Below are 26,979 nucleotides of genomic sequence, written 5' to 3'. Positions count from 1 at the left end.
TTTTAGCACAGGTACAATAAACGTGTTGCTTCATTGTCTTCTGGCTTGCATAGTTCTGGCAAGAAGCCTGCAGTATTAGTTAGTGGTAATTATTCACCAGTAATTCTTTGTTTCTTTGTACTTAATGTTTCTCTGGATGCTTATAAGATTTTTTTTCTTTATTACTGGTTTTCATTACTTTGATTATAATGTACTTGGCACATTTTGTGTTTTCTGCTTGTAGTTCATGGAGCTTCTTGCATCAGGGTGTTTATAGTTGTCATGAAATTTGGAAAATTTTTGGCCATTTTTTTGTACAGAGATTGTCTGCTCCCTCCATACCCTGCTTTCTGGGACTCTAATTAAATATATGTTAGACTAAGTATTCGTTTTGTTTCAGTTTTTATTTCTCTCTGTGATTCATTTTGTATGGTTTCTATTGCTATGTCTTCAAGTTAACTGGTATTTTCTTCTACAATGTCTTCTTTGCTGTTAATGCCATTCAGTGAAATTTTTATTTCAGATAATGTATGTTTTATCTGAGGTTTAATCTTGTTCTTTTGCTTGGAACATATTCCTCTGTTTCTTCATTTTGCTTGACTCTTTGTGTTGGTTTCTATGCATTAGATGAAATAGTCACCCCTCCCAGTCTTGAAGGAATGGCCTCATGTGGGAGATGAACCTTGTTGTTCAACCCTTCCCTAGCTTGTGGTTGGCTCTCAAACCTTTGTGATTGTCCAAGCAGCCTATTTTATTTTTAATAGCTCCCAATGTTGAGGATATGCCAAGACCAGTCATTGTCCCAAAGGGGAGGATCTCAGTCAGCACCTAGATTCAGGCTGATTGGAAGTCAGACTCTCAGGCAGTAGCTTTTAAATAATGCAAATATATAGAGTCCTGTGGGACTACAAGTGTAAGCCCTGGTGGCCACTAGAGCCTGGCAATGTAGAGATGTCCTCTGGCAGCAACCACAAAAATCAGGGCACCAGAGGAAGGTATAAATTCCTTTCTGGAAGATACCAGCCAGCTGGAGCGAGGCAGAGAGAGCAGAAACTATGTCCACCAGTCTCCTGCGCCAGCAGGAAACTACGTTCCCTGAGAGCGCCTCTGTAGGAGGTCTCTGTAAGTGCGCCAGACTGGAAGCCTGCCCCTTAGGCCAAAGCTCCTGGACAAGCAAATAGGCCTGTTTCTTAGAACGACTTGGGTGTGCTTCAGTCTGCTGTCTGTGCAGTGCCCTGGGGGTGGCAGTCTGCCAAGAACTGACTCTCTGGTTGTGACAATCCCATGGGACCCAGGAACGCAGAGCCTCCAGAGCCTCCAGAGCCTCCAGAGCCAGGCAATCTAGGGGCATCCCCTGAGTGGCAGCTGCAACAACTGGGTCACCAGAAATAAAAACTGGAGCACCAGATGCATGTGGAAGCTCCCCTGTGGGAGATATTGGCGCTCTGGAGCGTGGCAGAGGGAGAGTGTGAAGACAGCACCCACTGGCTGGGGGGAGGCAGAGGGGGAGTGCAAAGAGGGCACCGGCTGAACAAAGAAAAAAAGAAAAAGAAAGAAGAAAGAGGGAAAGAAAGAAAGAAAAAGAAGAGAAATTAAAAAAAAAAAAGATGGTGCCCACCAGCCTCCATCCCCAGAGAGTATCCCAGCAGGCCCCTGCCCCTCAGACCAATGCTTTAAAATTAGGAAATGAGTTTCTTTCACATAAAGTCTGGCACTTTTCAAAGGGCTGCTCCTGCGCTGGGCCCTAGGGCGGGTGATTCTGCGCACCAGCCCTTTAAGAGCCGTTTCTCAGTTGGCCACGGCCCCTGGGGTCTCATGGGCACAAGCTCTGTTGGTCTTCAGATGTTTTGGGGACTTGTTTCTTCGGTGCTGGTCTTAAAAGTTGGGGTGCCCGATGTGGAGTATAAACCCTTCCCTCCTCAGGGAGAAGCTCCAGCTTTTGAGGTCCCTCCCGGCTGTGGGCCACTGTGCGTAGGGTAAGATTTATGGTAAGATTGTGTCTCAGCCTTTCCTACCCATTTCAGTGTGGTTTCCCATGTCGTAAAGGGGTCATTCTGCCGATTTTTAGGTTTTTTCCCGAGGAAATTGTTCCATATATAGCTGTAGATTCGGTTTATCCATGGGAGGAGGTGAGTTCAGGAACTTCCTACCTCGCCATCAGGAACTGGAACTCCATAATATATATTTTATCTAGACGCTCCATTTGATTCTGTTTTCATATTTTACATTTGCTCCTCATTACATTTACATCTTTGAACATTTATAGTATTTCTATTAGAAGTTTCAAGATCTTTATCTGATAATTCCAGCATCTCTGTCATTTCTGGGTCTTTTTCTAGTGATTTTTCTCCTGATTATGTGTCACATATTCATGCTTCTTCATATGACTAGCAACATTTGATTGGGTGCTGAACAATGTGAATTTTACATTGTAGAGTACTGGATTTTATTGTCTGTCTTTGTAAAGGGTTGGAGTTTGTTCTAATAGATCAGCTCCATCTTTTCAAGTATTATTTTAAAGTGTTGTTAAAGTCCAGAGAAGCCTTTACTCTAAGGCTAATTGAGCGCTACTACTAATGTATGATCTTTTTGAGGTTTATAATGAATATACCATGTATTCAGCATGTCTAGTGGGAGATCTAATGATTCCCAGTATGTCTGAGCTCTGGGAATTGTGGCTTACAGCAATTTGGTAATTGTTTTTTCCCCTGGCAGTTTTTCTCTGTGTGGGTTCATGGGTTTCCGTTGCTGGAGCCGATTGGTATTCAGCCAAAGACTCAAGAACCGGATGCAGATTTCTGGAGCTCTTTCTCTAATCAGCTCTCTCTTCTCCATACTGTGCCTTACAAAATCTTTGTGTTATCCTCACTCTGTTCTATCTCTTCAACTCAGTGAGACCCGTGGGCTCTGTGTGTTTTCCCCGTCCTTTTGTTGTGGTCTGGAAATTGTGTAAGGCAGAAATCTGGGGAGATTTAGCTCTTAACCGTTTTTGTTTCCATTCTCTTCGTCATTATATTCTTGCACTGCCTGTGGTCCATTCCTAAAAGAGTTGTTCTTATATTTTGTTCAGTTTTATAGTTATTTATGACAAGAGGGCAGAAGTAGAAGGCAGGGCCTCAGTTGGATCTTTTTAATGAAGCAAAGAAAAGGTAGAAAAGTAGAGTTTTAAAGCACGATGAATGTTCATGTCTTGCTGTTGACATTACTAAAAGGCTAGAGGAGAAAGACGCCTTAAAAATTCGTGTAGCTGAATGCCTATTTTAAAGATGAAAACTGAGGTGAAGGGAAGCAAAATAACTTGCGCGTTGATGTCTAGTCTGTGACTTTACAGTTTGGGCAGAACCTGGGTCACTTTATTCCTGTTCACTGTTAGACATTGCAGTGTGCTATCTTCTTACCACTTCAACTGAGTAGAGAGTATATCATAGCAATTAGCATTGGTAATGATAAAAATGACACTAACAGTTATACCCATTAAAATTTTAAGTATATTCATATTTCTTCTTGCTCTTGGTTAAACTAAATTTTAGTTTTGATTTTATCTTTCTTGTGCAGTCATTGAATAGCGGTGTTTTACAATATCTGATTTAATTTTACCTAATTGTCCTATTAAATTAGGACATGATGATATATCTATAGAGGTTAATAATTTAAAAAGCCATGAAATTGGAATAATAGACAAAACATTTTTGTTGTATCTTTTGTCTCCTGTATTTCTTATTTACTGCATAATATTGAATAGTTTATATTTCTCTTTCATACATTCCTCATTTACTGCCTTATATTGACTCACATTTTGCTGCATTTAATGATATGCCTCAATGATTTTTTAAATTGTCATTGTTTTAATTTTTTCTTTTCCTCTTTCAAGGATATTTCTTCAATGGGAAAAATGTACTGGCACAAAACATCTCAAGGGCAAGCAGAACAAGGATTACAGATAAGTATTGAGGAAGCTCAAATGGTAATCTTTAATAAAAATCCTCCTTGCTTATATTGAAGTAATAGTCTGCCTCCTGTTGCTTGAATGTTTATCTAGAGTGTTAAAAAAAATCTCCTCTGATTTATTTTAGAGATGTGTTTGACTGTAAGCTCATCTAATTGAATACCACATTGGGAGTCTTGGCTGTTTTAGCTCACTGTTGCTGCTTATCAGAGACTTTCTGAGCTACGGCCTGAAACTCTTTTCAGAAGGGAAAGATTTTAACAATTCCTTTGGTCCAGAGACATTCAGGTCTAGAAGATAGTTGGAGAATTATTAAGAGTTATTAGTTTCTAAGAAAACATCACCTTTTCTTTATTTAGCTAGAAGAATTGTGAAGAGCATTGACAAGGGGAGAATTTTGTAGAGAAACAGGGACAATTGGTGACAGAAGTTTGTTTCAGAAATAAAGCTTCCTTTTCATCCATCATTGGCAAAATACTTACGGGATTCAAAGCAATCTGGAACAGTCCCTGTGAATGTGAAATGTCTCCCTGTGTATAGAAATCTACCTTTACGTAACAAATGATGGCATGATGATCAATTCCTTTACTAAGAATTTGTAAAATGATATCGTTAAATAGCAAGCTCCTTTAGTTCCTGAAAATATACATAAAAACTCAGATCACCCTTCACTTTAAGGATGACATATCATATTTAGAAAACATACAGAATCTTCTCTTTTCACAAAAACCATGGATCTTATGATGTTAGAGTTACCACAAATGGTTGAACTACCGGAGTTTGAGATGCTTCTGGGTTGAGATCATGTCTTTTTCCCCTTTGTATTCTCATCACCTGCTTCAGGACCCAGCATGTATGGCACTAATAGCCACTCAGTAAAGGTGTGTGGATAAATCCACAAAGGTGTTGAAGCCTTACCACATGTGCTTTGGGCTTAAGGCTGATGTCTAGGGTAGCTGCGTCTAGGAGACGCCATTTACAGGTAGACATCAAAACCTCTGACCTCTAAACTTCTGGTAGGTATAGTAAACAAAGATCAGTTAGGTTTAGAAAAATAGAAATCTTCTTTAATAGAATAAACTTGACTTAATGCCATTCACTACATATTCATGTAAAGTATAAGAAAAGATACCATTTTGAGGGAAACTATGATAAATGCCACTTATCAGGTACCTAGCCTAGGCATCATCTTAATTATTTAAAATAATTTTTTTTTTTTTTGTGAGGAAGATCAGCCCTGTGCTAACATCTGCCAGTCCTCTTCTTTTTTTGCTGAGGAAGACTGGCCCTGGGCCAACATCCGTGCCCATGTTCCTCCACTTTATATGGGACGCTGCCACAGCATGGCTTGCCAAGCGGTGCGTCGGTGTGCGCCTGGGATCCGAACCGGGGAACCCGAGGCCGCCGCAGCAGAGCACGAGCACTTAACTGCTTGCGCCACCGGGCCGGCCCCTATTTAGTGAAACTGTCACTATTTGCAGATGACATGATTTGATATATAGAAAACCCTAAAGAATCCACCAGAAAACTTTTAGAAGTAATAAACGAATATGGTCAAGTTGCAGGATACAAAATCAACATACAAAAATCAGTTGCATTTCTGTACACTAACAACGAAGTAGCAGAAAGAGAAATTAAGAATACCATCCCATTTACAATTGCAACAAAAAGAATAAAATACCTAGGAATAAACTTAACCAAAGAGGTGAAAGATCTGTACACCGAAAACTATAAAACATTTCTGAAAGAAATTGAAGAAGACACAAAGAAATGGAAAGATATTCCGTGCTCTTGGATTGGAAGAATTAACATAGTTAAGATGTCCATACTTCCTAAAGCCATCTATAGATTCAATGCAATCTCTATCAAAGTTCCAACAACATTTTTCACAGAAATAGAACAAAGAATCCTAAAATTTATATGGAACAACAAAAGACCCCGAATAGCTAAAGGAATCCTGAGAAAAAAGAACAAAGCTGGAGGTATCACACTCCCTGATTTCAAAATATACTACAAAGCTATAGTAACCAAAACAGCATGGTACTGGCACAAAAACAGACACACAGATCAATGGAATAGAATCGAAAGCCCAGAAATAAACCCACACATCTATGGACAGCTAATCTTTGACAAAGGAGCCAAGAACATACAATGGCGAAAAGAAAGTCTCTTCAACAAATGGTGTTGGGAAAACTGGATAGCCATATGCAAAAAAATGAAAGTAGACCCTTACCTTACACCATACACAAAAATCAACTCCAAATGGATTAAAGACTTGAATGTAAGACCTGAAACTGTGAAAGTTCTAGAAGAAAACATAGGCAGTACGCTCTTCGACATCGGTCTTAGCAACATCTTTTCAAACACCACGTCTGACCGGGCAAGAGAAACAATAGAAAAAATAAACAAATGGGACTACATCAAACTAAAAAGCTTCTGCACAGCAAAGGAAACCATCAACAAAACGAAAAGACAACCTAACAATTGGGAGAAGATATTTGCAAACCATACATCTGATAAGGGCTTAATCTCCAAAATATATAAAGAACTCATGCAACTCAACAAAAAAACTACCAACCCAATTAAAAAATGGGCAAAAGACCTGAACAGACATTTCTCCAAAGAAGATATACAGATGGCCAACAGACACATGAAAAGATGTTCAAAATCACTAACCATCAGGGAAATGCAAATCAAAACTACAATGAGATATCACCTCACGCCCGTCAGAATGGCTATAATTAACAAGACAGGAAACAACATGTGTTGGAGAGGTTGTGGAGAGAAGGGAACTCTCATACACTGCTGGTGGGAGTGCAAACTGGTGCAGCCACTATGGAAAACAGTATGGAGATTCCTCAAAAAATCAAGGATAGAACTACCATATGATCCAGCTATTCCACTGTTGGGTATTTATCCAAAGAACTTGAAAACACCAATTTGCAAAGGTACATGCACCCCTGTGTTCATTGCAGCCTTATTCACGATAGCCAAGACTTGGAAGCAACCTAAGTGCCCATCAAGGGACGAATGGATAAAGAAGCTGTGGTATATATACACAATGGAATACTACTCAGCCATAAGAAATGATGAAATCCAGCCATTTGTGACAACATGGATGGACATTGAGGGTATAATGCAAAGTGAAATAAGTCAGAGGGAGAAGGTCAAATACCGTATGATTTCCTTCATTAAGTAGTAGATAATAACAACAATAAACAAACACATAGGGACAGAGATTGGATTGGTGGTTACCAGAGGGGAAGGGGGGGAGGGAGGAGGGTGAAAGGGATAATTCAGCACATGTGTGTGGTGATGGGTTGTAATTAGTATTTTGGTGGTGAACATGATGTAATCTATGCAGAAATAGAAGTACAATGATGTACACCTGAAATTTTTACAATGTCATAAACCAATGTTACTGCAATAAACAAAAAATTAAAAATAAATAAAAAAAATAAAATAAAATAAAATAAAAATTTAAAAGCAAATATTGATTTCTTTGTAATTCTGTGGGAAGCATAGCCTCAGCTTTGGCATTTACAAGCAATCGCTGGACCTCTTCTGGCCACTGGCTTTTTGTGAGGAAGCTACTACTTCCTTGGAGGTGAAATACCTTTTAACTTGATACGTGACCATGCTAGAAAGGCTCCTCTGTAGTATCTTTCATTCCAGACACATTTTTTTGGGTGCCTACTCTGTGCCAGAGATTAGAACTCTATCTGTCCATCCTACCTGTTCCTTAGACTTCTAGAAGGTTCTTGAGCTGAAATTTGTCTGGGCAGTACTGGCCAGCATGCTCCCACTCCAAAAGGACCTGTTTTTTCTAAGTGGCACCCAACACTCTACCCTCAGATCAGGGCAGCCTCAGGTGTGAACATCTCAATGCCACAGGCCAGAAGTCTCTTAGTTCTTTGATGCAACTTATTTTCTTTTTAAAAAAGAGCATTCGTAATGAGATGTCTTTTCTTTTGGGGTACCCTCCATTTTATTTATTTATTTATTTATTTTTTAAATGATTTTATTTATTTATTTTTTCCCCCAAAGCCCCAGTAGATAGTTGTATGTCATAGCTGCACATCCTTCCAGTTGCTGTATGTGGGACGCGGCCTCAGCATGGCCGGAGAAGCGGCGCGTCAGTGTGCGCCCGGGATCTGAACCTGGGCCGCCAGCAGCAGAGCGCGCACACTTAACCACCAAGCCACGGGGCCGGCCCCCTCCATTTTAAATGTAATAGTTTTGAACCATGATAGAGAATGATGTCCTCCCATACTTATCAAAAAAGTCAAAGAATTCCTTCATTCCTTTTCCTATTATGTGGCATGCATTGTTTTAGGCATGGTTGATACAGATAGAAAAGACAGTTCTTACCCTTGAGGAGCTCATTGTATGGAGTAGACCAATATATAAAGAGACAGAGTATAATACTGTGCAATAAATATTCTAATAGAGACTAATTACGTAGTAGAGAAAAAGTTGATATAATTTCTTTTCATTTATTTATTTGTTCGCTCACTCACAAATAATTGCTGAGGGTCTACAATGTGCTAAATGCTTGAGATATAAAAGATAAGTGGGAGACAATTTGTTTTTAACTTTATAGTTTTAAAGTACTCAAACTTTTTGGTCTCAGGATGCCTTTACACTCTTAAAAAATATTTTAAAGACCCAAAAGAGTTTTTGTTTATGTGGATTATATCAACCAATATTTACCATACTAAAAATTAAAACTGAGGAAAATATAAAATATTTGTTCATTCATTTAAAATAATAACCAGCCAATTACATATTAACATAAAACTATTTTTTAGGAAAAAACAGTCTCTAAAACAAAACAATTTAGTGAGAAGGGTAGGATTGTCTTACATTTTTTGCAAATCTCTTTAATATCTGGTTTAATAGAGAGAGTCCCATATCTGCTTCTGCATTCAATCTGTTGTAAATGTTCTTTTGATTGAAGTATGTTGAGTAAGTCTGGTCTCATACAGATTAGAAAGGGAGTCATATTTTAATAGACTTTTTACATAGTTATGGATACTCTTCTTTGTTAATATACCAAAAGTCCACAAGTGGTAATTTCTTAAAGATTGGTTGCAATGGGGAATCTGAAACCAGATAAATGAATTTATTATATATTATTATATTAAAATTCATTGATCTACCTTGTTCTTTGAAGGATCTTTTACTCCTGCATGATTTTGTAATCTAATTCATTAATCATTTGAAAAGTATTAGTTCACTGTTTTACCCACCAATGATTTTCCATCATCAGTACAAATGTTGACACAGTGAAAAAGGCAAATAAGCCTTAGTACTATTATAAAAACAGTTTTGACATTGCAGATCCCCTGAAAGGGTCTTGCAGACTGTCAGAACTTGTGGACCACACTTTGAGAACCACTAGTCTGTTGAATGTAGGAGAAAGAGGGTAAGAGAGTACAATTTGGAATCAGGTTGTCCAGGTTCAAACACAGCTCTGCTACTTACTCTCAGTGTGACCTTGGGCACGTTGCTTAACTTCTCTAAGCCTCAGTTTCTTCATGCATAAAATGGGGTTACAAACAGTTCCTACTTCATGGAGTTGTGATGAAGATTAAAATTAAATGAGATAATGCTCATATACGTTGATGACTATGACAGTGATTACTCAGAGAATTGTAATACAGTGTGATACATGCTAAAATAGAGGCAGGGCACAGAGTAGTGAGAGGATCAGGGAAGGCTTTGTGGAGGAGGGGAGGCTGGGCAGAGTCCTAAAGAGGATCATTTGCAGCTGGAGGAATACCGTTTCCCTCTCCTCCAGCTTTTCTTCCTCCATTTTCTATTTTGGAGGGTGGTGCCTTCATCTATTCAGTCTCCCAAACCAGAACCCTGGGAGAGTGTGTTGAGGAAGCCAGGAGCAGAGAAATTCAAAAGAAAGGGAGTGATTAACAGTGCCAAAACTATGGAACGCAAAATGAATGTTTGTCATGGGTGGACAGTATGGGGCTCATAACACACATTACCCCAGAGTATCTGTTCTGCCATTTTATGAAAAGGATTTTATTAATCCCTTTTAACCAATGAGGAAAATGAGACTAAAAAGGGTTAAGTAACTTGACCAAGATCACACATCTATTAATTGACAGATCCAGGTTTTGAATTAAGTCTCATTTGGTTACAAAGCTCTTACTCTTTCCATAACACCATCAGTAGCTTTATAAAAACACCAGCTCCAGATTAAAGTTTCATTTTACAAACTTAAATTTCTTGGTTTGGCCATCCCTTTTTGCATAACAAAGAAACTTATATAGTATTTGGTACTGTATGCCATCTTAACCTTTTATTTTATTTATTAGCAAATGAGTGTGTCCAAGAATAAAGTGATACAATTGCATTTTCAAGTCATTTTCTAGAATTCAGACTTTTATGTAAATCAGACTGGTTTTATCATCTGCTAACTTGAGGCAAAAATTAGCCTCAATCCAAGTTTTGACTGCCAGTGCTCCATAATCCCAAATAATCTTGGTTTAAAACTGAGTAATACCCAAATATGGCTATAAAGATACTCTCTTGAAGACTTGGTGAGATACAGATTAAGTCAGTGAGACATTTTTAAGGAACACAAAGCAGGTGTCGGAATGATATTTTGTGAGAATTTTTCATTTGGGCTTGGGATGGAGCTGGGGTGTCTGAGTGGTCTTCTTGAGACCTCTGGGTCAGCTCTTCTCTGAGGACCTGAAGTCAGGCTTCTGGAAGAGCATCATGCCGGCAGGAATCCCATTTCTCAGGACCAGAGAACCTCAGGTTGGGCAGAGGTCAGATGTTTCAGTGGGCCTTGACTCTGTGAATGTGTGGTGGGGTCAGATTGGAGCCTTCTTATTTCTTTAGAGTTGGTGTCTAATAACTGTGGGGTAGCTATATTTTCTGAGACAAGGGCTGAAGAAAATAATTTGCCAACCTTTGCACTTTTCTTAAGTCAATTTGAGTTACTTTTTCTAAATCTTCCGAGAAAACTTACTACCTCTGCTTAATTTCAATCATGCATTTCACAATCATTTTGTTGTCAGAGAGAAAACATTGCGTGACTTTAAACTTTGGAAGGACCAATAAAAAGAGCATTCTTGTACACTTACGTTTTCCAACAGACTGTGCTTGAGGAACTTCCTGAAGCTGTATCAAGTATTTTCCAGGTTGAACAAGAGGATACATCAGAATGGGGCGTCTTAGAAGCAGAAAGCCTACTATTTAAACCTCAGGAAACTTTGGAAGTTCAGCCAGCAGATGACTCAAGTAAACGTTTGGAAGATGAGCAGCCTACCGGTGATTCAGAAGTGGCCAAAAGAATGTCATTAAAGGTAAAACACTATTTATGTTGGAAGCAGAGTTATGAGAATTGAGGATGTGTAGGTGTGAAGAAATGGCCCAGCCAAGGGCCAAGGCATGGGGGCGGGTTCACCCTGAAAAAAGGGCCTCAGGTGTGCAAATTGCTTATTTGGGAAAAGGGGACATCTGTTTTGTGAAGGCTTTTAGTCTCAAGCCTAACTGCAACTCTGGGGAGAGAAGACAGATTTTTAAGGAGGGAAAGAAGTTCAGAGCTTTCAGAAATTGACCTGAGAGTTTTCCCGTTACCATCAAGGGAGTCAGGCACTGTAGACCAGGGACCAGGACCGGGTGTGTAGCTTTTGTAACTTTGCCCCGTTTAAGTTTGTCCTAACCCCTGAGTCTTTTCCTATTGTGAGAGTGTTTCCCAGATTCATTTTATTTATGTATAACTTAAATAATTTTTACCATATTTGCATATCACCTTACTACTGTTTACTTAGTACTTTTCCTTAATTCGAGTCACTTTTTGACTTAAATATGTTTATTTAAAAATAGACACACTATTATTAGGATTTAAAAAAAAGCCACTTTTCCCTGAACCACAGCTATTATCTTGATTATCACCAGGGATCCTCCCTCTGACTGATTCAAATGGATACCACTTCTTGCGCAGACAACCTTCCTGGTCAATACCTCTCCTTTTGGGTCCCCCTCTCCCCACCAATGACCATGTTCCTACTATGCTTTACCCTAGTCAACTGGCCATTAACAGTTCTTCAACTTTTGCCCCAAACTCCCAACTCTGAAACCTTGCATTTATCCGTGACCTTCCCCTTCCCTTGCCTTTCACGTATAATCAGTCACCAAGGCCTAGATTCCTCCTAAACATTATTGCTTATAATTTTGTTCTTCTCTTTTCTGCTTGCTGCCATCATAGTCTGGATCCTGGTGACCTTATCCCTGGATTAGTACAGTTGCCTCCTGATTTTTCATTTCTCAAGCCCTACTTTCTTAGGCTCATCCTGCATGACACTAGCATATTGATCTTCTGAGAATAATAGGTAATAAGGAAGGTCCACAAGTCATAGTTGCCCAGAGAAAATCCACCACTGCCATCAGGGGGAACGGACTTATGCTGTGATTGGTGACCGACTCCTTCAGAAGTCATGCTGTCTTTTTTTTGTGTGTGTGTGAGGGAGATCAGCCCTGAGCTAACATCTGTGCTAATCCTCCTCTTTGTGCTGAGGAAGACCGGCTCTGAGCTAACATCTATTGCCAATCCTCCTCCTTTTTTTCTTCCCCAAAGCCCCAGTAGATAGTTGTATGTCGTAGTTGCACATCCTTCCAGTTGCTGCATGTGGGATGTGGCCTCAGCATGGCCAGAGAAGTGGTGCGTTGGTGCGCGCCCGGGATCCGAACCTGGGCCGCCATCAGCGGAGCGTGTGCACTTAACCACTAAGCCACCGGGCCGGCCTCATGCTGTCTTTTTCAAGCATGCACTTGGGGTATGTGAAGCCTGTCAAGGCTAAGTGAATCCACTCATTGCTAACTACTCCAGGTGAATCCTGTGTATTAGGCTGACACCTTCTAGGTGTGGAGACCTTAGAAAGCATCTTTAAAGACTATAGCATCTTGATGAAAAAGTGTTAGGCTGATGGGCACAGGTGGTGTTTTCATCTATTCTTCTACCTGGACATTGGAACTTTGGAAATAAAATGTGTGCATGAGAGGCAAATGGTTAGCTACTAAATGTGTCAAAGAATGAAACGAATTTTCTGGACAGTGGTTTAACCACCACGGCCTGTCAGGGACTTAAATCCGTCGTTAGAGAAGTCCCATAATGTTAATTCTTTTGGTTTGTTGTGGCTGCTATTAAATATTATTAAAAATTATGCAAAATTATTTAATTTTGGTAAAAAGAGGCAGTCCTTTCCTAAAGTAGCTAGAATTTGTTGAGTGTTTACCATGTACCAGCCACTTTGCAAAGTGTTTTACATATATCTTATTTTTTCCTAATAACAACCCTATTATTACCCTCATTTTATAGTTGAAAAAACTGAGTCATAGAGAAGATAAATAACTTGCCCAAGTACAAACATCTAGTTGAGTTATAGAGGCAGGACTTGAACTGAGGTGGTTTAATTCTGGAACCTTCACTCTTTACCATTCTGCAACACTTCCCTTTCATAACAATTAACAGTATGAGAACACAGACTCACAGCTGCAATTTGACTAGGGATGGAGTGTCCCTCACAAAACTAGGAGGAATGGTTTGATGAGAGAGACTTGGAGAATGGGTTAAGAGGGCTCTAAACTGAAACCAGAGTGTTTTAAGGGGAGGAGAAGAGAATGCCTGATAAGACTTTATGGTTTATTGTTGTGGGATATTGTGGGACACATCAGAAATGCTATAGAAAATAGCACTGGAAGTCTTCCTATGACTTATCCCACCAAATCTTCACCAAATATCTTATATTTATTTATTTGTATTAACATCTTAAGATCAGTTATTATCCATGAACTTTACCCTGTTTGGACATTTGAGGCCATAAAGTTATTCTCGAGCATCTCTGGCACAGGAATGAGGAATAATATATTCCAGCAAGCCAGACCAGATTGGGGGGATAAGAAGACCTCTTTTGACCTAGCTAATAGAATTAGCACAGAGGTGTGACAAAGGAGCAATGCAGGACTTCCACTGCTCAGATGTATGCCAGAGGTCTCATTCAGCAAAAAAGTAGAGAATTGGTCAGTCCTTACTTTATTGACCATTTCTACTCTTAGAAGCTCAATAGTGTAATAAAAGTTATTAGGACTCTAGTCTAAGTCGTGACCAACAAAAAGAAAAATTAGATAATGGCGACTCTGTGAAGAAATGACTGACACAAGAGCCCATGAGTGGATTGTTGAGCATTTTAGGAGGGAAAAAGGTCAAAAGTCTGTAAAAAATATGGATATCACATGTCCTGAGATTCTCAATGGAAGGAAGTTTAAGAAATGTGGGATGCCCTAAATTTTCTCAAAACAATTATGAGTGATCTATTGCATTCAAAGTTTTAAAAATATACAAAATATGAAAGAAGAAATACATATCCCTAGATAAACATGAAAGTGGCATGTGGCTATAACAATTATATCAAGAAGGGCTAAGATCCAGAATGGGTTGAGGCCTGTGAATAAGCTAAGAATAAAAAAGTATTTTTTTCATGTTAGTTTTGGAGCAAAGAGAGAAAAAAGGAAGGATAACCCCGTCATTATGGATGAATACTGTGATGACAACAGATGACAGAGCAGCCTTAATTTATTTTTGGAAAAACGTTGAGGTTTTAAATAAACTGAAAGATGACAAAGAGAAAAGGAAGCTGATAAACTCATACTTTGCTTCTCTTAAATCTGACAAGGAGAATGATCTTTAGTTTAGAAAGAAGAAAAAAAGAATTGATAAAAGAAACTTGAAGCCCAAGATTGGTAAAAGATTTTAAGAGTTAACTTAGACACCTGATCCCGTGGGCTCAGGTAGATAGGTTTCAGCCTATTGTGCCCCTGTCAGTAGCAGCTTTGAGGAGCTGCTGCAGTGGGAGAGGTGCTAGAAGCCTGGAGACTAGCGACTGCAAATCTGAATTTTATTTTTTTTAAGGGTAAGTGTTATGCTTTCTGTAATATATGCATTGATCTTGGACAAAACTCTGGAATGATTAAATGAATCATTAAAAGAATTGTGTTTGAACATTTATAAAAGGAAGCGATAATCACTTGGAGCCAGCAGAGTTCCCTAAGGACAAGCCATGGAAGACCAACCTTATTTCATTTTCTAGAATTACTAGACTGAACATCAGAAAAGTGTTAGCCCTGGAGTTCAACACAAGAGTATCATGTGAAGAGCCTGGCATACAAGAAAACTCAATAAACTTGAGATACTCTTATTACCCTTGGGGTTTCTGCAATCCATTCATGAACGCCTCCCAACAACAGTTTTGCAGACAAGACTGCAGTCAGGGTACCAGCTAGATGGATTTGTAACTGGTTATGCAAAGGATGCACAATTAGTCATGAAAGTCCCTAGCAGACTGCAATAGGGCTGCATCTAGTTCAGCAGATTTCCTAATAATTTTGATGAGAATATGGAAGATTTACTGATCAGATTTGCAGATAACATCCAAATGTGACTGGTAAGATTTGGTTGGTCAGACCTCAGATGAAATTTAATTGGGATAAATGTGTGTATGATTCTGCCTTCAGGTCCACAAACTAAGTGCATAGATATGGGATGACATGACTTAAAGCAATTGTGAAAAAGACTTCAGGGTTTTAGGCTATAATTTAGTGTTGTGATAGGAAGACAAGTGCAGTCATAGTTGGCGTTGATTGACAAATACCATAAAAGAGGATCGTCTTTCTCCTGGTTGATCTGATCATGTCACACCTCAAATATTGTGTTCAGATCTGGGTGTCCAAACCTGGGAGAGATACTGACAAATTGGAGACTGGAGGAGAGCATTCAAGATGACAAAGCACAATACTTCAAAACAATGTCGTGTAAGGTAGAGTCGAGGGAACTGGGGATGCTTATCTAGGGGAAAAACAGGCCCAGGGGAGTCAACTGTATTCAAATATTTGTCTGTCAAATGGAAGAGAGCCAGATTGTGGCTGTATGATCCTGAGGTTTGAATTGAGATTAGTGGATGAAAGTTGTTAGGTTCAATAATAAAAAAACAAACAAAAATTCTAACAACTGGAAGAGTTTCAAAGAGAAAGTGGCTGCCTTTGGATGTATCCAAGTCCTCTCTTCCTGATCCTGTTCAAGTCAGGATGGATGGAGACACTGTAGAGGAAATTCAAACATTAACTGGATGGTGAGATGGAATGCTCTGTACTCTGAGCTTTCCTTATTCATCATCGCTTCCTTACCCAAGACATTGCAGTAGCTCTAACCTTACTACTGCAGCGAGTCCAAACCCTCTACCTAAATTTATAAGAACCTCCCCGTATCTGGCCTCCTTCTACTTATTCAACCATATCTCTCTGCTTTCCTCAAGGAAAGCCTCTCTGCTTTATTCCTTAAATCCAGTCTCAAAAATATACAGAGCAACCCATAGAGGAAAACATCTTTCGATGAACTATTGCTGTGAACACTGCAAATTTTCTAAGCAATCTAGGAAAACAATACTCCCAAAGTCTATAATGATTAAAAGACAATTATTTAAGAGACAAAAATGCATTTGATCTTTCCCAAGTAGTAGAAATAGAAAACAGTACAATTGTAGGAAGTACAAATTGGTAAACATTGCTCAAAGTAGTTATATAGGGCATTAAAGTTCGCTTTGGCTTGTGCTTGCAACCACCAGTCATGCCAAATTCTGAGAGACTAAGGGTAAGTTCTATGAAAAATACCAATCCAGAAGAGTAGATTTATGGAAGGACAAAACCTTATATTTCTTCTTTAATAGTTTTAAGGCAATAAATAAAATTTATAAGTAAATATGGTGCTAATATTTTTATTGCTATAAAGGTGTATATGTAAAAGTTTAGGAATGAATTTAGAGGAAAATATCAGCTTACCTTTAGGATTTCTATTCTCTTATAAAATATACATAGCAATTAAGAGTTTAAATATAAGTTGGACTGTTAAATACGAGAGAAAGATCTAGCTCTCAGTTAACAACTTTCCTTAACAGCACACTTTATGTTTTTTTAAAGGTGAAATCATCAGAATTGTTGCAAATCAGAGGAAAAGAAGTTAAGCGGACACGAAAAAGTAAAGTAGGAATTCCAAAACAGAGACAAAGGAAGTCTCCAAAACCCCTGTGGGATCAAAAACTACCTAAAAAAAAGTAACTTCCTTAACTTTACAAATGTCACCATCTGAAGAGAAGTTTTCAGTAGCATTTATACCTTAAAATGCATTTTTAAAGGAAAATTAAATGTTTTAGGAATTCATGTGTGAGATCGAAGTTAAATCTCACAGGAAGAGTTTGTGGCAGATAATACAATTAGGATACATAGGCTGTACTCCATACTCCACACTTCTTTATATTCTTGTTTTTGACCAAGGTACTTAGTTTAATGACATAACAGTAGCTAGAATAAAAATAGCTCTTTGTGAGACAAAAGAAAATTGTGTTAACATGTTAGATTTGACATTTTTGGTCACTGTAATGCCTAATTTGCATTAACTGCTTATTATATTGCTTAATTTTGTTATGATAAAATAAAATAAAAGATAACCCAACACAAAACATCCATAGGCCAGTCGGTTTGGTAATTTAGATGGTCTTATTTTTCTCTACTATCATGTTCTGTTTCATCCCCCTCCTATGTTTTTAATAGAGTTTCTTATTACACAGGGGTACAACCACAGCTTTGAATAATAGTTTGTAAATGCAATTTAGATTTATGATTTACCTTTTGCCATTCACCTTGTTGAAACTGATTTTCTCCTTATTTCACCACTCGGTTTTTATGGGTTGGTTTATTCTAGATTCTTCTTCGTTTAACTCTTTATGGGGGCTTAAAGAAGCTTTAATTATTAGCTTTTGTTGTTGCTTAGGGCACTGAAAGGTGTGCTAGACACGCAAGACAACCTTTTTACGGCCAGCCTAAACTTTGTAAATGGATATTACTCACAATTTAGTAGCTGAGAATAGACTCATGGGAAAAGAATTCCAAAGTTTATGAAAGAGTCAAATTGGCATTTAAGTGACCCTGTACATGCCATTGCTTATCTGCATTGCTTGAAGCTCATTTAGTTAGCAAGATTATGTATTAAAACAAATAGCGACAGCAGACAACAAGTATTTTACCTTCAATAAATAGTTACTGTCAGATTATCAATGAAGCAGAAACTTCTTGATTTTTTTTTTCTAAAAACCTTGCCTTTAGTGCATTAAGCAAAGTAGCGTGGCCACACACAGAGTCAGAGTCTTTTCTTTTTTATGTCTTAGTGTTTCAAAGAATGACAAATCGTCCTGTTTAAGGAGAGGGTGCTGTAAAAACACACAGCCTTTCCTAAGCATGCCAAAAATATTTGTAGATCTTTTTGATATATATAGTACTGTGTTAATTCATTAGAGCCGAAGTCAGAAATTTCCATTAGAGAGAAATAAGAATGAGATGCAGAGGAATAAAAATCTGATATTTAAAAAAATTGTATAGTAAAAGAGAATTTTGGAAAAATGTTTCTGAAATCTTTTATTCACTGCTCTTTTTTCCTTAATCAATTTTTTACCTAACTTTTCTCACCAGTGACTAGCCCCCAAATTAAATTATTTTCTTGGCAATTTAGGTATCTCTTGAAAACGTAGTGTTATTTAGTTCAATAACCAAGGGATACTCACTGGCAGATCTATTTTATTAGAGAATGATGGGAACATAGGAATTTCAGATGGGTTGTGATGCTTTTTTAAGGAAAAAAAGTCTGTAATGTAATCTCAAGTACATTCCACTAGCCAGGACCTGTCCCAGACAGAATGATGATGTAGGCGAGCTTGACATCAGAGCTCACCTTTTTCTCCCTTCTTTTTTTCAGTCCTTTCTTAGGAACCCAGAGTGCCTGGGATCCCTGGGTTTTTGGCCACCCACTTTCACTCCACCAGTTAGGTCTCTGTCTCAGGCATTTCCAAATTCTTTAAATTTACCTCTCTTTTTCTCCCCCACACTCAAACATGTGTAAATTTAATGTCCTGATCTTGTTGGGCCCTGTGCTGTTTTGGAAATGAGATAAACTGCTCTCTTTCAGTGATTCAAGAATGTACATATCATGCCTAGCAATGCGTTAGGTGCTGTGCAGTGAAAATTACTAACGACAGCAATAAAAATAAAACAAGCATTTCTTGAGAGTTCCACAGACCAGGAACTGTTATTGATATCAATTCTTACAAAGGCAAGGGTTAGGGATTTCTATTCTCATTTTATAGAACACCTTCAGAGAAGCCAATGATACAGTTTGCAAGAGTTAGAACTGAGATTCTGATCGAGGCCCAGCCAACTCCAAAGTCTGTACTCTTTATATGACGCTACTCTCCAGACACACGGAGCAGTAGGTGGACAGACCAGCGTTAACCCATTAGATAAAGGGTCAGAATGGGCGGCACAAGAATAGGGCAATGTATAAAAAGAGGTATTTGTAAAAAAGAAAAAAAAAAGTAAATTTTGCAGGGAAGTTTATCCTGGAGATATTGTTTGAAGGATGTTTAGACATGGACAAAAGGACAAAAGGATAGGCAGCATTCTATCCCTAACTGAAGGAACAGACAGGTCTTGCTGGCCTTGTGATTTTTCCTGGAGACTGATAAGAATAGCTAACATCTGCCATGTAAGAGATACTCTTCTGAATGCATTCAGTCCTCTCTTTCTTACAGCAACTTTATCCAGGATGCACCAATGTTGTTATTGCCAACTTACTGAGGCATAGAGAAATTGACTTGCTGATGGCCAAGTGATAATTTTAAACAGGATTGGAACATAGGCAGTCTGACTTCAGATTCTGTACTCTTGACCACTATGCTAGAAATAGGGCCAGATGCGAGGAGGAGAGGACTTAGGAGAGAGGAGTTTAGGTGGATGCAGCAAGCAACAAAGAACCATTGTACTGGGTAAAGGAGTATGTAAGAAGATCAAAGTGGTAGTGTTACCAATTTCGCCTCACTCCGGTGGGACTCCAACCCACATTTGGAGGAGCTCTGAGGAGGAGCCTGGGGGTGGGCCTCATACCCACAAGCCATCCCTTCCGCAGAGGGTTTTTCCCTGTTTGGTGTTGCTGATTTGAAACGAAACCGAAGGTGAGTGTTCAACAGCACAAGCTTTTATTCAATGGCCAAAGAATGGAGAAGTGGGAACTATGTTCACAAATCAACTTCTCAGCTCCTGGGATGATTAGGCAGCTGTTATAAGGGATCTAGGCAAGGAAGGGGAGGAACATTCACAGTTATTTGGGGAAATGGGCAGGCTTTTCTGGGGAGCAAGGGTGCCACCTCATTTCTTTCCTCATTTAGTTATATCCTGCCATTGCCATGGCAATTGTAAACTGTCATGGCGCCAGTGGGTGTGTTATGTAGCATGGTAATGTATTACAGTGAGCATATAATGAGTTGTGGGGTCTACGTCAGGTGAAGTCAGACTGCCATGTTGCCTTCAACTGGTTTTAACTGGTTTCAACTATATGTCTCAGCCACCTCCTCCTTCCTCTCATTGTGGTTTCCCGTAAGCTAAAGAGAACGTGTTAGGCTTGTTCTGAGCAGGGTTATGGTTAATGTCTTATGAGGCTAGGGGGTCGGGGTAACAGTAGAATTTTGCAGGGTGTATTGAAGAAGGGAAGAGACAGAGAGTGCAGTGCTCAACCCAACTGGCAGACCCTTGCTAATGCAGGCTGAGGTGCTGAGGACCTTGACTGGAGTGTGTTGGAAGTGAGGAGGGAGAAAGAACACACGAGCAACTCCATGCAGGGGAGAAGCTGAGTTTTTCACTGGACATGTAGGTGAAGAAAAGGCAGTTGAAGATGGCTCCAGCATTCTGTGTCTATCTTTTTTTTTAATTTTTAATTTTAATTAATTTATTTTTTCCCCCCAAAGCCCCAGTAGATAGTTGTATGTCATTGTTGCACATCCTTCTAGTTGCTGTACGTGGGACGCGGCCTCAGCATGGCCAGAGAAGCGGTGCGTCAGTGCTCACGCGGGATCCGAACCCGGGCCTCCAGTAGCGGAGGGCGTGCACTTAACCGCTAAGCCACGGGGCCGGCCCCAAGCGTTCTGTATCTTGAAGATGAGGAATCTAGATGAGATAGTGACACCCAAGGTGAGATTTGGGTGCTCTCAGCACAGAGGAAATAGCTGAAACACGGAAGATGATTTTTCCATGTAGAAAGAGAAGTTCAAACTTTGGAAGTCATACCCAGTTTGGGAGATGGAGAAAGAAAGTTAAACTATGGTGACTTGGGGAGGTAAACGGAAAGCTGAAATAGTGCGGGCTTAAGTAGGCTCATGGAGGAAGAACAGTTTCAAGAAGGATCATCAATACTGTCAGCTGTGGCTTGGAGGTCATAGAGAACACGATCTAAAGTTGATTTGATTTGATTTGATGGAAAAGCCATCATTTGGTTAATGTTAAGAGTATAGCTTTAGGAGGGAGGTAGGGATGGAGTAGCACTGGATAGGAGCCACTTCCACCTCAGGGGTCATTAACAGGCATTAATAGGAAAACAATTTGGCTTATAGTCAGCAGTGTTGTGTTTAGATCCTAGTAGCCAGTCACTAATTTTGCAACCTATCCAAAATAAGCCTTCTCCAAAATAAGGATAGTAATACCTCTCATATAGGTTTATTGTGGGAGTTAGAGAAAATGTTTGTAAATCACCTAGCCAGAGTCTGGTACATAGTAGGTGCTCAGTAGGTATTTGTTGCTTGGATGGCAAGTGACCCTGGGGGTTAGGAAAGCAGATCTTCATGCCCTCTTCTCTCCTTTGGAAAGGCAGAAGAGAGGCAAGTTCTAGCACAGTGGGAAGGAAGACGCCACATTAACTTAGAGAGGGTTCCGTTGATGCTAGTTAATGAATAAAGTACCTTATTCTCCTTCTTCAGGAACATTAGCATCTGAGCAGAGTAGCAAAGGAGAAATGCATGATGGTTGCATATGGTGTCACCAACTGAGTTACAGAACTTAGGAGAGGAGAGGTTTGGGGTGGAATGATAACGAGTTTGCTTTTAGACCTGTTGATTCTGAAATATCTGTAAGACATGTAGATTGAGATCTTCAGCAGGCGGTTGGATATATGATTTTGACGATCTGGCCAATGGTCTGAAATTGTGATATTAAATTTGTTATAAAGCATTATTACAGTTTTTTAGATTGATATCTTAATAGTTTATAACATTGTGAAATTTTGGTTGTACATTATCGTTTGTCAGTCACCATATAAATACCTCCCTTCACCCCTTGTGTCCACGCCCCAACCCTTTTGCCCCTAGTAACCATCATACAGGTTCTCTCTGTCCGTGTGTTGGTTTATATTCCACATATGAGTGAAATCACTCGGTGTTTGTCTTTCTTTCTCTAGCTTATTTTGGTTAACATAATACCCTCCAGGTCCATCCATGTTGTTGCAAATGGGATGATTTTGTCTTTTTTTTATGGCTGAGTAGTAGTCCATTGTATATATATATACCACATCTTCTTTATCCAATCATCAGTCAAGGGACACTTGGGTTGCTTCCACTTCTTGGCTATAGAGAATAATGTTGCAGTGAACATAGGGGTGCATAAGCCTCTTTGGATTGTTGATTTCAGGTTCCTTGGACAGATACCCAGTAGTGGGATAGCTGGATCACAGGGTTTTAAATCTGTTCTCCTACATTTCTATTCCTTTGTAGAGCCTGAACTAAACTGTCAATATAAATGTGTTCTATATCTAAAGACCACAAAATGATAAAAGAAACCCCTTTTCTTTTCTCTGCTGCAGAATTCCACAAGACTGCTCCACTCCTACCCTTCACAATCTGTGCGCCACTGTCCCAGCCCGGGAGCTGCCCGTTGACCTGCGCCTGGCTTCTCGAGTATATCATACAGCCGACAAGAAAGGTCACCGTCCTCTGCGGGGAATATTTGTAACCTCTTTCTCAGGCAATCCCTTGACAGATGAAGAACAAAGAGACAGGTAAGAGTTCCACTGGTAGTTTTGCTTTAAAATTGATTTAAACTGTCAAAGACATTCTGCCTTTGAGATTTAGATTTTGGAGACTTGATTCTGTTCTTGGACACTAGAGAGGAGCAGTTTTCATCCTTTTCCATTCCTTCCCAGGACGTACACTGTCTAGGTCAGTGTCTTCATTTCCTGCCGTTATTTACGTGAACCATGCCCTGTCGTAAGGTAACTTTAGTTTAGTGGTTTATAGTTTCCAAAGAGTGTCACATACATTGTCTCATTTGTTCTTCATTACAACCCTGTGGAGTACAGATGTGGAAATCGAGGCTCATAAAAATCAAGCAACTTTGCCAGGCTCATACCACTAAAAAGATCACAGATTTGGGAGCTGAAGCCAGTCTTTTAGATTTTACCATCATTGGGCATACTTGGGTCCAGTGACCGTGAACAAAAGTCAGTGCCTCTGGAGTTTCTTCCATTTCTCCTTGTGTCTCACTTTCCTTTGGAATCTGAGTATTCTTTTGTGGAGGGTATATCATTTATAGCATCCTCAAAAGACAGGAGAGAGGAGAAGGGGCTAACATTTATTTAGCAGTAACTATATTCCTAGCACTGTGCTGTGTGCTTTGCATCTTTCCTATTGAAATATTCAACTGTAAGGGAGAAGTCGTAATTTCTGATTTATTCATGAAGAAACTTAGCCTCCATAATATCAGGATACTTGCCCAAGTTCTTATCTCTGGATAGTGATTAGAATCCAGATGTGTCTAACTTAGTTTTTCTCAAACTTTTTTTCATTATCACCTCCTTAAGGAGGCTTTTTAGACATTTTTTTCCTAATTGCCCCTCCCCAGTAAATTGTAATACCCCAGATATACTGTACATCTGTTTATGGCACTGTATCTGTGTTTTATACATAAAAAGACTTACCTTTTATCGCCCCCCCCAAGGCACCAATTTTCACCCCCTTGGGGGTGATATCACTTGCTCATTGAGAACACCTTTCAGAAGAACTGGTGGAAATCCTGAAAAATCATCTATTGCACGTTTTAAGAATATTAAAAATATTAACTATTAAGATAAATTTAAGGAGAAATATTTTCAGTATTATATTTTAACTCGTCTAGATAAATGAGAATAATATTTTAAAAGATCACTTTTACTTATACTATCACAAAATTATTGGTTACTTACCATTCTTTTCATGGTATGTTCTGAGCCCATTTCCTCAAACTTGACTTGTAGTAAAAATTCTAATCCTTTACTGTATTCTTTCGTGGTTTTAAAGCATCTGGTTTCCCTCTGTTTAGTAATCACAATGAGATTCAATTTGAATCCCTAAAGAAGGTCATTCTCATGTTTATTTTCTATTTAGGCAAAAAATTTTTTTTTAGGATTTCTCTTATTCATAATTTTATACATCTAAGTCTTTCAGTTTTAATTTATCCAGTCAGTTTGCTAAGTTTTTGAAAAAAATTATACATGAAGAATGTTAGAAATTTCAAAACTGTTCCAGTATCTCTGGTAGAAAATAGCAGTTGGTGTGACATTCTTTGGCATGTCTTTTAAAAGCCTAAAGCTGAGAGTATAAAGACAAATGTAATCTAGGAGTCATGAAACTACTATTTTGAGTCATTTCCATGAGCACTCTGCAAGCCACGCATCATTTTGAGGATTTACAGCTTCTTTTATTCGTGCAAAGTGTTAAAAATTCTGTTTTCTTTCCAGTTCTAAAATTTTTTTTCTTCAAGTAGATCTCACTTTCTTTTTCCAAGAGAGTCAATAAATGTTCTATTTGATGATGCTAATTCTTGGCAATTTGTTCCTAAGTACCAAATAAGAAGTTAATTTAGGTACTGAATATTTAATTCTCTGGCATCCATCTCTTGAGGATTACCTTGCTAAACATAGCTTAACCTTTTCAAAATATATCTGTCTGCTGAGCCTACAAGTTTGGAGAAATGTATAATTTTTTCTGCTCTAATAAGTGTTCTCAAAAAAAGTAACTGTAAACACAAAATGAATATCCTTTTACTTGGTGGCTTTTTGGTTTTTCTGTGCAATCAACAGTTAACTACAAAGCATAATAATACTTGTGGTTATACAGTTTAATGATTTCCTAATTCTGCATATAGTAATTGTTACTTGTGCCAAACACCAAGGATATTTCAGTGGAATAGCATGGGTACATAGTTAAGTTTATATAAAATACCAATGTACTATTCAAACTTATGTTTATTTTGCTAAACAGCAATTTTGATGAGAACTATAAAAATATTCCATATTGATCATATTTTTACTTTTAAAATTTCTGTACTGTAAAGAGAAGTTTATAGGCCTTTGGTTAGAATTCTTAGCATGGAATTTTATATTTTACGTTTTAAAATAGGGGAAATCATTAGAAGTATTTAAATACAGATTAATGTTAACAGTTTGGTGAACAGCCTTCTGAACATCTCTTGTATGTACATGTGTTTAAACTCTACATGGCATTCTATAGACTGAATTTTTTCACTCAAGATTATGTGTGAACATTTAAATTATTTCATAATATTCACTAACTTAACCAAACTGCAATGTAAGAATATTCCTAAGTGTGGCATTATTTATTAAATTTTTTGGCTAAAAAATTTTGATGCATATTCCTGGCTTTTTCTCCACAAAAAGTATACCAACTTATACTCTTATCAACAATTTATGACACAGTTCATTTCCTTTCACCCTTGAGAAACTACTAATTGTCAGTCTTCTTGATTTTCCTGATCTGATGAGAAAAAATATCTCTTTTTTTATTCATTTCTAGTAGGGTTGAGCATATTTTTAGATGTCTCTTGGCTATTTGCTCTTCTCCTTTTGAGAATTACCAATTCATATTGTGTTGAGTCATCATTCATCTTTCTCTTATTGATTTATAAGTGATCTTTTTATATTAAAGGTTTTAATTATTTGTCATATACATTGTAGACTTTTTTTTACTTTGTTGTTTGCTTTACAGTTTTGTTTATGATGTCTTGGTGCTATACAGAAGTTTTAATTTTATGTAGTAAAACTGGCAATCATTTTCTTTATGTGTTCTAGACTTGGTGTCATTCTTAGGGCTTTTCTATATTTAAATTTAAATGTATTCTCTCATAAATTTTATGGCTCTCTTTTAAAAAAATAAATCTTTGATCTACCTGTAATTAATTTGATAATAAGAATAAGCATTGTTATTTTCCCCAAATGACTAGCCAATTGCACAATATCATTTATTCAATAAATCCTCTTTTCCTCACTAATTCGAAATGCCAAGTTTTCACACCTTAAATTCCAGTGTGTTATTGAGTCTATTTATGAACTTGTATTCTATTTCACTGATTTGTCTATGTAAAATTGCTTGTGTATTTTGTTAATCCATCATCAGTAGAGAGTTGGCAAAAATACTATCCTACAAACCTTGGCTGACCTTCTCAAGTCAGGTACCCCGTATAGCTGGCTTCCTGGTGTAAGCAGGGCTTCAGCTATAGATTCCAGACCTAACCCTCAACTCAGCTTCAAATTACAAGGAAATTTCTAGTCACATTAAAAAAAATGTGGACAGACTGTTAGTTCTGTCCGTTAAGACAGGAGCAACTACTACAACAACAACAACAGGAAAACCAAAGGTTAAGTGTCAGAATTCAATGTTTAATTTGATTTATTATTTTGTTACAAAATAGTAGTAAAAATACAATATTTTAGCAAAGATGCAAGAAAATGCACAAAAAACCCCTCCCAGTTACTCAAAATCTTGCCATCCAGCGATATTACTGTTTACGCTCTTAAATATATGATTCCTGACTTTTCTGTATGCAAATAATAAATCATATAGAACAAAACTGGGATAATGCTATGTACATATTGTTTTGTAACCCGATTTTTAACACTCATTATGTTTTATATATCTTTCCACTTCAAGAAATACAGATCTGAATAATCACTTAAGTCAATCAACAAATATTTTTTTGTGTACCCGCTATGTGGCAGTCGTAGAATTAGGCACTAGGAAGCATCAGCAAACAAGAGAAATATAATCCCTACCCTTGGGGAACTTGGAGGCTAGCAGAGAAGAAAGGTGGTGAATCAATTATGGTGAATG

At 38.2% G+C, this 26,979-nt stretch overlaps 1 protein-coding gene across 1 annotated transcript in view; it reads left to right on the top strand.

Moving 5' to 3' along the window:
* The window catches only part of TTC6 (tetratricopeptide repeat domain 6), a 189,300-nt gene that overhangs the window by 44,714 nt on the left and 117,607 nt on the right, over positions 1-26,979 (top strand). The window contains exons 2-5 of the mRNA XM_087429089.1: positions 3,851-3,943; positions 11,053-11,262; positions 16,928-17,061; positions 22,680-22,874. Of these exons, the coding sequence (XP_087285215.1) occupies positions 3,851-3,943; positions 11,053-11,262; positions 16,928-17,061; positions 22,680-22,874 (632 nt within the window). The remainder of the gene's footprint in view (positions 1-3,850; positions 3,944-11,052; positions 11,263-16,927; positions 17,062-22,679; positions 22,875-26,979) is intronic.

Source organism: Ceratotherium simum, chromosome 3, assembly GCF_057802395.1.
Source record: "Ceratotherium simum simum isolate JZ-2026a chromosome 3, ASM5780239v1, whole genome shotgun sequence".
NCBI lineage: Eukaryota > Metazoa > Chordata > Mammalia > Perissodactyla > Rhinocerotidae > Ceratotherium > Ceratotherium simum.
This window is presented reverse-complemented; position numbering and strand designations above follow the sequence as displayed.